This window comes from Temnothorax curvispinosus, unplaced genomic scaffold (genome assembly GCF_003070985.1).
Source record: "Temnothorax curvispinosus isolate PA1 unplaced genomic scaffold, ASM307098v1 QBEX01014331.1, whole genome shotgun sequence".
Lineage (NCBI taxonomy): Eukaryota > Metazoa > Arthropoda > Insecta > Hymenoptera > Formicidae > Temnothorax > Temnothorax curvispinosus.
Window position 1 is genome coordinate 309,037 of NW_020224111.1, and position 10,298 is coordinate 319,334.

General features: G+C 34.7%; 2 protein-coding genes across 2 annotated transcripts in view; both read left to right on the top strand.

Moving 5' to 3' along the window:
* Positions 1-1,473: 1,473 nt before the first annotated feature.
* On the top strand, positions 1,474-6,230 carry LOC112464607 (NAD-dependent protein deacetylase Sirt6). Its single transcript, XM_025031719.1, has 7 exons — positions 1,474-1,874; positions 2,097-2,224; positions 2,720-2,838; positions 2,951-3,074; positions 3,312-3,485; positions 3,736-3,859; positions 3,942-6,230. The coding sequence occupies exons 1-7, from the start codon at positions 1,809-1,811 to the stop codon at positions 4,422-4,424; spliced, it is 1,218 nt and encodes a 405-aa protein (XP_024887487.1). The 5' UTR covers positions 1,474-1,808; the 3' UTR covers positions 4,425-6,230.
* Positions 6,231-8,125: 1,895 nt separating this feature from the next.
* The window catches only part of LOC112464608, a 3,795-nt gene continuing 1,622 nt past the window's right edge, over positions 8,126-10,298 (top strand). Inside the window, exon 1 of the mRNA XM_025031720.1 lies at positions 8,126-8,338. Coding sequence (XP_024887488.1) covers positions 8,290-8,338 — 49 coding nt within the window. The 5' untranslated portion in view covers positions 8,126-8,289. The remainder of the gene's footprint in view (positions 8,339-10,298) is intronic.

The window sequence follows — 10,298 nt, forward strand, 5'->3', positions numbered from 1 at the left end:
CGCTTCGGCGATCGAGTTTAATCAAACTTCGATCGATGATCAAAAACAAACTTTGATTAGATTGCACTTTAACCAACGTCAAATATCTAAATAAAATGTTTACAATTAGTTGTATAATTAATATAATTCCAATTTTTTATCCTTTTCAATCCTTTTCAAATTACAAAAAGGGACTAATTTCTTTCTTCTTTTAGTGCCAAATTACAAAAGAGAACTAACAATTCCACTGCATGTATTAATAAAATACTGTATTTTCTGACAAGTTAACTGTCGATAAAATTAATCGGAGTTTGATCTGCCGCGATGCCGAGAAATTTTTATTTGAGAGAAATACGTGCGCCGAGGTTGAAATGAGGATATTTTCGCTTTATCATGTGTCCATAAATTTGCTCGAAGGAAACAAAGACTTTTACTGCATGTAAAAGTCTTTACAACATACGCTCATTTCTCTAAATGTTATCACAATTAATATTCATCTCCGAGTTCGATTCTTTAAAATCGGAGCATATTCTTTTGTGGTATTCCTCTAAGGAGTCAGCTCTTTCGTCTCGTTTTTCCTTACGTTTCATAAAACAAGTATGTAAGACTTCTTCTGTTTTGCGCCTCTCGAGTCCAACAAAATTAGACAAAAAAAGTGGTGCATTTTTTTAAATATTTACAGTAAGACAAATGAAAACTTGAAATTGAACTAAGCTTTCTCTCTATATTCGAACGAAACGTGATACATACTATAATAAACTTTGTCTTTTAAATTATCGTTATAGTTATTCAATTTAAAAAACTGCACAATTCTGTTTCAGTCGATCGAGCGCAGTCAAGTTCAATTTTGTGCAAATTTGCGCATTAAATTCACGCTTGTCCCTGATGAGATGAGAGAAATATTTTGAATCAAAACTTAAAATATTATATATTTATCTATTATTATAATAAATAAGCGGTATTATTTGACCAAACTGACGCTTTACATTAATTAAATCCTCGACGTTTCGACACTCGTTTTGTGTCCTTATCCAGAGTACTAAACCTACGAAGTCATATTACATAATAATATATCGCAACGAGGAACAGTTTGGTCAAATAATACCGCTTATTAAATTTCACTGACGAAGAAAAGAAGTTTTTAATTTTTTATAATAAAGCCGAAATGCTTATCGGTCTTTCAGATATCTTTATTACGAAAAAGACAGAAAAGTCAATATTAATAACCGATGCAAAATATTGATAATAAAATCATTTCCAGATTCCATAGCTTTCCACGGCCATGCAATACGTGGTGAACGTGAGGAGCGGCGCGCCAGCGTTTCGCCGATTTGTTTTGAAATTCCCGCCCTTTGGGCTCGATCGATGTCGATGGCTCGTGCATGAATTGAATAGACGCGAGACGAACCGGAGCGTCCGCGGCGCGGGCGTCCGGAACGACACCGACCGACCGCCGCTCCTGCGGCGCGCGGCTCAGGGCGCATGCCCCGGGGGGTTTATTATCTTCTTTCTGTTCAAGTGCCATTTCGTTGCATGCAGTGCAGTCTATAAAACAGAATGCGTTCTCCGCGGGTCTCGAGTTTCCTATCACTTATCGTCATTCGTAGCGTATAAACATAACAGCACGCGGTCATTAGCTCTCGATTCATATTGTTTACGTATTCGTCTGGGCACATGGGAGGTCGGCCGGAGCGCGGCTAGAAAATCGCGTCGGGACCGCTACGCGTGAGACGACGGGCACGTATCGCCGTTCGTGGCGTTCCCTCGAGGCGTCGTGATTACGGATATCGGGCGACGGGACTCACCGCGGGACTCGCGTAAGCGCAAAAATGTCATCGAGCTACGCGGACGGGTTATCGCCGTACGAAAACAAAGGAGTGCTGGGACTGGAGGAGGTAAAAAAAAAAAACACAACAAAAAAAGAATTCTCGGCGGGATATATATATATTTTTCCTTTCTTCCACTTTTGCTCTCGACGTCGCGACGCGTGGGTAAACGCGGCGATGGCGTTTTACCCTCCGTCGCCGGAGTCGTCGAGCGACGCGCTCTATTTTTTTTTTCTCCTCCCTCTCTCTCTCTTCGTCTTCTTTTCTTCCTCATTCTTTGTCTGCTTGCAGAGATACGACAGCGTCGAGACTCTACGCTTGAAATGTGGTCTCCTGGCCGAATGGATACAAGGCGCGCGTCACGTCGTCGTCCACACCGGCGCCGGTATCAGCACCGCGGCTGGTATCCCCGACTTTCGGTGACTATCTCGCAACTGCCGTTTTTACTCGCGAGATCATGAATTTCGCACCTGAGATCACTCCAGTCCATCTTCCTATCCTTTAATTAGCTTTCACCGAAGACTGCGATTTAACGTATCCCAGTAAAGGGAAGACGCAGAAGGAATTTTTTGAAGATTAAGTAGTACGAGATAGGAACATGTTGAACACATGTAACAGTGCTCCAAGTTGTTGTGCACTTTTGTAAAAGAAAATCTCGGGCAGCATTCTAATGTATTTTTAAATATACAGTGCACCAACGTATAAACATACTTTTATAACTTGTCTAAAGACTTTATGTCTCAAGTCTCGTGATTACATAATGCTCATTATGCGAGAGAATATTTAAAATTAAAAAGGAAAATTATAAGAAATTTAAATATACTAAGTTTGTAGTTATTTGTAAATTGAGCAAATAGAATGTAACACACATGTTTGTATTGGCCAATATGAGCGACATTTTTTTTGTGCATTAGGGGTACAAATGGTGTTTGGACATTGGAGCAGAAGGGCTTGAAACCTTCCATGAACATCTCTTTTGACGAGGCAATTCCTACAAAGACACACATGGCATTGAAAAAATTGATAGAGGCCAGTAAGTGTTCGCAAATAGACCGTAAAAGAACGTCCAAAATTCTCTTTATAAACATGCATTTTCTTTTTCCTCTTTCTCTTTTTACATAATCCTTTTTTTTTTTTTAATTTAGAAAGAGTAAAGTTTATCATAAGTCAGAATATAGATGGGCTGCATCTACGATCAGGAATACAAAGGCAGTACCTTGCTGAGTTGCACGGAAACATGTTTACAGAGCAGTGTGACAAGTGTGGCAGGTTTGTACATACATGTAAAGACATAATTTAAAAAATACATAAGAGAACGCGATAAAAAAAGTATATAAATTGTTTAGAGTTAATTGTATGGTTACACTTAATTTTGCTGAAAAAATTTTATCGAATAAACAATAAATATGAGAAAAAAAGTTTAATTACTATAGCAACGTATATAGACTTTATTATGATGAGAATATTAAAACATTGGAAGTACTGGGAATTAAAAATATTTTGCAGGCAATTTATTCGTAATTTTGCGACCAAAAGCGTGGGAAAAAAGTCGTTGGATACTGTATGCAGATCGGAGCAAATAGGCGGTCGTCCGTGCCGTGGCCGAATGCACGATACCATTCTTGATTGGGAGCATAATTTGCCAGACAGCGACTTGACACTGTCTGATCTTCACTCCAGGTGAGTCATTATAATATTACGTAGTAATATTCAAAGTAGCTGAAATTATGATAAACTCGAAGTGTGCAAACCTTATAACATCTGTACATCAAGGATTATATTAAAGCTATAAATATAATAGCGCACATGATTTTAGTATGACTTGCGGAATGTCTCAGGTTCTATAATAAAATTTCTCGAAAATACTTGAAAATAGCGCGCTATACATTTCGATATTAAATATTAAATGTTTATGCCGACGTTCTTTTAGTGTCGCCGATTTAAGTATATGTCTGGGAACGACGTTACAAATTATTCCAAGTGGTAATCTGCCTTTATATACGAAAAAATACGGAGGTCGTCTCGTTATATGTAATTTGCAACCAACAAAACATGTAAGATTATACACGCCATAAATTTAGAAAAGCATATAAGGTCTTTTGCGGTCTCACCATCAAAATAAAAACGTATTTGTAGGATAAGAAAGCTGACTTAATCATTAACGGCAACGTCGACGAGGTAATGGTGGCGGTCATGAAAAAATTGGGACTGGAAATTCCGGAATATGAAAGCGGCATGGATCCAACACGAAATTCCGACACAACGGCTAAAGAGATGGACTGGACGATCCCGACCAGTAGAGTAAAAGAGATGAATGTGCTGTATAAAAAGGTGTGTAAGCCAATGCGAAGAAAACGGAAAACGTTTATGTATGAGAGGGAGAGAACAGACACCAACAGGGAAACTAAGGCCAGGAAGCAGGCAATTACCTTTAAGCAAGAAATCAAAACTGAAGATAATATAACCACATCGGGTGAAATGTGTAAGACCGGAAATGATCGTGTGGTTGACGACTCCGTTAAGATAGAAGAGAACGCGGAGGATGTTGAATCGTGTAGATATTCGATGGAAGACGCAACCGAGCATAACACTGATCTGAAAATGAATCAAACGGTGTAGTTTATTGAAGTTTTATTGAAGTAATAATTTTCCATTCTAACATTTCGATTATTCTCAGTGTACGCTACAGTTACTTATCAGTGCATATTGAATGATGTTCATTGTCCATGTGAAATATGCGATAGATTTGCTAATGTTCAGTAGGCATTTGAAGCATACTCGCTGCACATTTAGTATTAAATGTGGCTTTCCCCTTTTTCTCCCTTACCTCTTTCTCTCTTTTTCTTCCTCTCTCTCCCTTCTTTTCCTCTTTTTTTCCTTTCCATTTTTCTGTTCCTTCCTACTTTTTGTTTATATAAAAAAATTAAGAATATACAAACAATTTTAAAACACGGTTGTCTTCACTAAGATTTTTGCTTCTATATATTTACATATTTTTTATCCAAACTTGTATTCAGAAAGCAATAACAAATGATGATCCTCGCCTGCGAGAATAATACTTCGGTCTGTATAATTTTCTAAGCGCGTACTGATTGTGGACATAAAACATTTAACATTAAATGTGCAATAAGAATACGGGCCCATGATTTTGTTTTCAGGACATGTCATTTATGAAGACAGTGAAAATATTCCGATAGTTGTATATATTCTTGTTAGTGTTTATCAAGTTCCGTTTGCGTATTGCATCTGCTTTTTACAAGTAGCCTATATATTGACGCGTATGCATATTAGATATTGCGACGAGAGATTCGACATAGAGAGATCAAATCTCTCGACAAGCAACGTGTTCCAGATTTCTCGTGCATAATACGATACTTTTTCCACTATAGATTACTAATAAGGTTTTTCGATAAAAGAGATCTTCCTAGAAGACATTTCGCCAGTAAGAACTTCCATAAGCTTTTTTTAATTGAGAATAGCTGAATTCTCCAAGTAGTTGCTTGATCGTAATAATAAGAATAATACAGATATTAAACTGCCTAGTACACGAATACTTTATGCCCATAAACGGTTGAGAATATCTCCGACAGATTTTTTTTTTATATTAAACAACTAGCGATTTTTATATATAATTTTCCTCCATCTTCCATTCCTTTTGTGGATATTTTTCATTGATTCTGCTATTTTCAGCAATTGACGCAAAAAAATACATGTATCCTACAAAAAAAAACGTATAAAAGAAGTATATCTCCAGTAAAGGTCATTTTGAACGTCTCAAATATGGCTGAAATAAAATATAAATGTAATTAAGAAAGAGGCAAGATAAAAAAAAAAGATTTTTTCAATATGACGTTATAAACGATCGGATCATGAAGAAATTATGAATCCAACATCGTTTCTACTGGCGACATTTCCTGTGTGACTTTCCTAAATAATTGCTTTCGTAAATAGATTATTCTAGGTCCCGTTGATCGTCCTCGATGTTCAGGTATGTTCGCCTTACGAAAATTGACAGCGCACACGGGACCGATTTGCGCGTCATATTATAATACAAAGCACATGTATAAGTAAGCTAATAGCACTATTTGCTACAAGCTGATGTTAGATTGTCCGATAAATTCAGATGTTGAATTTTTAACAGAGTGCGCCGTTTTCCATATAGTGTTGAAAGGGAATGTTGAAAGTAAAAGTTTTAACAATATCTCGCAGTTAGTACGCTAAACAATTTTCGCGCGTAGATTATATAAGCTGCCACTTGTAGAGTGCATTCCGATAGAATGCGATATAGCGAATCATGTAATATTTATATGTACATAGTGATGTTTGCTTCATTCATCGTAATACATGACTTTATATATATTTAAGTAATCATTATTATTCGCCAGATATAATATTCGGAAATAAAAAATACATCTATGAAAAGGATTACATGTGATACACAATCTTTTCCAACTGCCTCAATCCACACGAAAATCATTATATTATATGTTGTGACATTCAATTTAATGCAAAAAATCGAATAACAGAATCAGACCTTTTAATTTTATATATGCATACACGTTAGAAAATATTATATTTACGTACAGTAAGAAAAGGGATTTCCCCTACTTATTAAATTCATATTATGGTGCTATCTCATATTTATAACATTCATATTACAGCAGAACGTTACGAGTGTACCATTGTATAAAAATTAACATTTCCCTAGAGAGCATTTGAGTTGAAAATGTCTCTAGATTCGAATGAATTTTATAATTATAAAATTTGTTGTGGTAACACGATAGATATGATATTCTTATAGGGATATTCCGTAAATGTCGATATCAAATTGGAAAAACATTCATCACTACTTGTAGCATTATTGATATTCCTTGCTTATCTCTTTCCAAGAAATAATTTATCTTTATCGTTATAATAAAAAACTGATTTTTATCAGAAAAATTATAAAATATCGATATAAAAAGACTTTTTTCCTTAAATGATAATTTAATAATTTCTAATTCTTTCTGTAATTATTACAATTATAATTATTTAAAAAACGTGGGATATTAATATTTTATCGCCTTGCTATTGCATGTATATTGATATACGGGGTGTCTTAGAGTTTAAAAGTTGCGGCCAAACTGCATCACTGCATCAGTGTTCTATACGAAGAAAATAAAAAAGAATGTAGGTCTATGAAAGCTTCTATATAAAAAAAATGTAAAAATCTAGTTGCTATAAAATTAGTGATCTTAGAGGTCAAGAGATTGCGACGGATAACCACTCATATTCACATATTTTGACATATTCATTAGGAAAAATATATATATATATTTCTCTCCGTAAACGTTATTTTATCAGTCTGTAGAATTCTTTATGAAAAGTAATTAATTTCCTGTACTGCGTGTATGTGCTTCATGGAATTGACGTTATTCAGATAAAGGATAAAGTGATATTTTTTAAATAATTAACATCAATAAAATCATACTGTACCTTATTAATAATAAGAACAGATTTTTTTTCATTTACGCAACTTTTTATTTTTATTTTTTTGTTGTAAATTTGTAATAAAACTTTTATTATACGTATAACATTTATTTCTTATGTTTACTCATAAAGAACATTAGCGCAATTTTATTGTTAAAACCTGAACCACCTTATAGTATATAACTATGTATACTATACTGATGTTATAAATTTTTAAAATCGAGAATTCTTAATCGTAAAGTCTCTCTCATTGTGTGCATTTTATATTTCATCCCTGGTAGAAAAATTTCTATGAAAATTTTAAGATTTTCTCAGTTTTAAAATTTTTTCAGATTTTTTATACGAATTGGAACTTTTACTTTTTAGAAAAACTCAGACAAAATAATAATAATGAAATATTTCAAATTTTTCTCTCCCGCCAATACATCTTTCTTTTTATAGAAATCTGAATAAATATGAGGAAATCCATGCAATTCATCAGAAATTTTCATACATACAGATACTGAAATATTCCGAAAATCCTCATTCAATTAATTCTGAAAGCATCTGAGAAATTTTTTTCATCAGAATCTCGTCGATCGTAAATTTTCATTTTACGACGAAAAAGGTATAAGTACATCCTAAAAAAATATATGCCATTAATGCAAGGCACGTCCATTCTGACCCGTTTGCCTGCTATATATCGGTTATCTTTATCGCTTTCGTTTCTAAATATTTTTTTTCTCAAGCATATACAGCGACGCACACTCGGACCATATTCATCTGCTTCTCCCACCCTTCCACCCACGTGCACCGCAAGGAGTGCAGGGTGCAGGGATTCCTTGAGAGTAGCCATAGTGGCCTAGTGGCATAGTGTTCTTCGGGAAGCGTTCAGTAGTCTTCCCCTCAGTATTCGAGAGACAATCATTGCGTGCAGAACGGATTACGTCATACAACTAGTATATATAGGTCCAACTGGGTGTTGGTGCATACGAGCGCGAGAGTGTCAAATCTGCATCAAGAGCTTCGGACAACGATGGAGAATACGATACCCGAGAAGAAAGTTCATTTCGCCAACGCGATCGGTCAGTATTTAATTATTGCAATTCGGTGCAGATTATGTGTAGCAAAGATAAAACGAAATGTATATGTGTGTGTGTGTGTGTGTGTGTATGTGTATAAACTTTGCTATGCTTTGTCCTGCTGCTGAATGCAGCATTCGCTGTGACTTCGAGTTTATTTACGCAATTGTTGATATTACTATTGTCAGATGCAATGACTCATCGATATAATGCTACCAGATATTTTTTCTCTTTGTAAATTTTATCCACGTCCCACGTCTTTTTGTAAGGGCCGGTATCACAGTCTCCGATTAACGTGATCCTCCGATTAAACTCACTCTGCATCTCTTTCTAACTGTCCCCCTAGAAAGAGACGAAGAGTGAGTTTAATCGGAGGATCACGTTAATCGGAGACTGTGATACCGGCCCTAAGTCGTCTAAATTTCATCGATAAATTTCGATCCGTCTGCTGATGTCATACGCTGATGAATCCTTTCGTTTATTGAACGCATTTTGTCGAAACAGGATGTGAGATAAATCTAAGAATAGATACGCGCACAATAGAGAAGTGACAATCGTTACCGATTCTTTGGAAACATAAACTCTCTAGTCTCTCTTTAAATACGTAAAAATCGTAACGTATTTAGAGCTTGTATATATTGTCCATCTTGCTTCGCATATTCAAAAATTTGTCGTGATCGGCAGTTGTGCTCAATAACGTCACGGCTACGGCATTTTTTACCGCGAACGAAAGTTCCAGCACATGCGTCGGCTAACATCAATCGTGTTGACAATACCGCGATATCAATCGACGGTATATATCAGACGCACACCGCTTTACACATCTGTTTTAATCTGCTTTCAGCTAAGGCATTTGTTCTTTAGCCAGCATTGCCATTGCCGAGATTCCGTTTCATTCCTGTAACAGCATCAGAAATGAATTAAACTCGTTATTGCTGATACAATAATTGCAACGTATATTTGCTTGATTGCAATAAAGATAATAATAATATTTTTCGTAAAAATTATCTCGAATTCTGCCATAAATTATTAATAGCTTAATTGTTGTTCATATATATTATAATCAATGTTATATAAATTTTATTTATTTATTAGATATTTATATTATGTATATAATTAAATATATGTTTGTTATGTACGTACATTGTATATAAATTATATGTATTATCTATATATATATGTATAATTTATATTTACTTTGTGCGTGCGTATTGTGTACAATATTAAAATTAACAATATAAATTCTAGTTATAATTTTTCTAGTCATTGTCTGTCTTCAATGATTTCCAGAACAGTCCGAAACCGATGTGTAATGATATCATTATATTGCCCTCATATAATCGCAACTTAGACGATCTGTATTTAATACCCCGGACTTGATATAATTCTTTGTTAAGGTTGCAATAACTGTTGATTGAATTATCTTGCCTTTTTTTTCTTGTCAATTTAATATCAAATAACATAAATGTCATTCGAAGTCGCACAATATAGCGCACAATGCTCTTGAATAAGCATTTCTTGAAATGAATTGACAGCAGATAATGCGGTCCACTTGGAGCTTATCTCTCTCTCTTTCTCTCTCTCTCTCTCTAATCGCGCTAAGAATCATATGACCGGCTCGTATTTCTTCTGTGTCAGATTGAATTCTTTCGTACAGCTCAGTTGATCTATTAGTAGTTGCTGTGATATTTATTATATTTAGATCTATCAATTCTTAAACATTTATTGATAATCTATTAATATTTAATTCTTACAATATCAAATAATAATTTCAAAATTTGTTTTATATTTCGATCATCGTTATATGCGATGGTGTCAATAATTATCCGCACTCTATTTTTATAATTTATTAGAACAATAGTAGAGAACGTATAATTACATCATAGTCCCCTTGTTTTTCAATGAACTTATTCCAACGTTCTACAAGCTTGCATATACTCTCGGAAAAAAATTTTTATTTGCT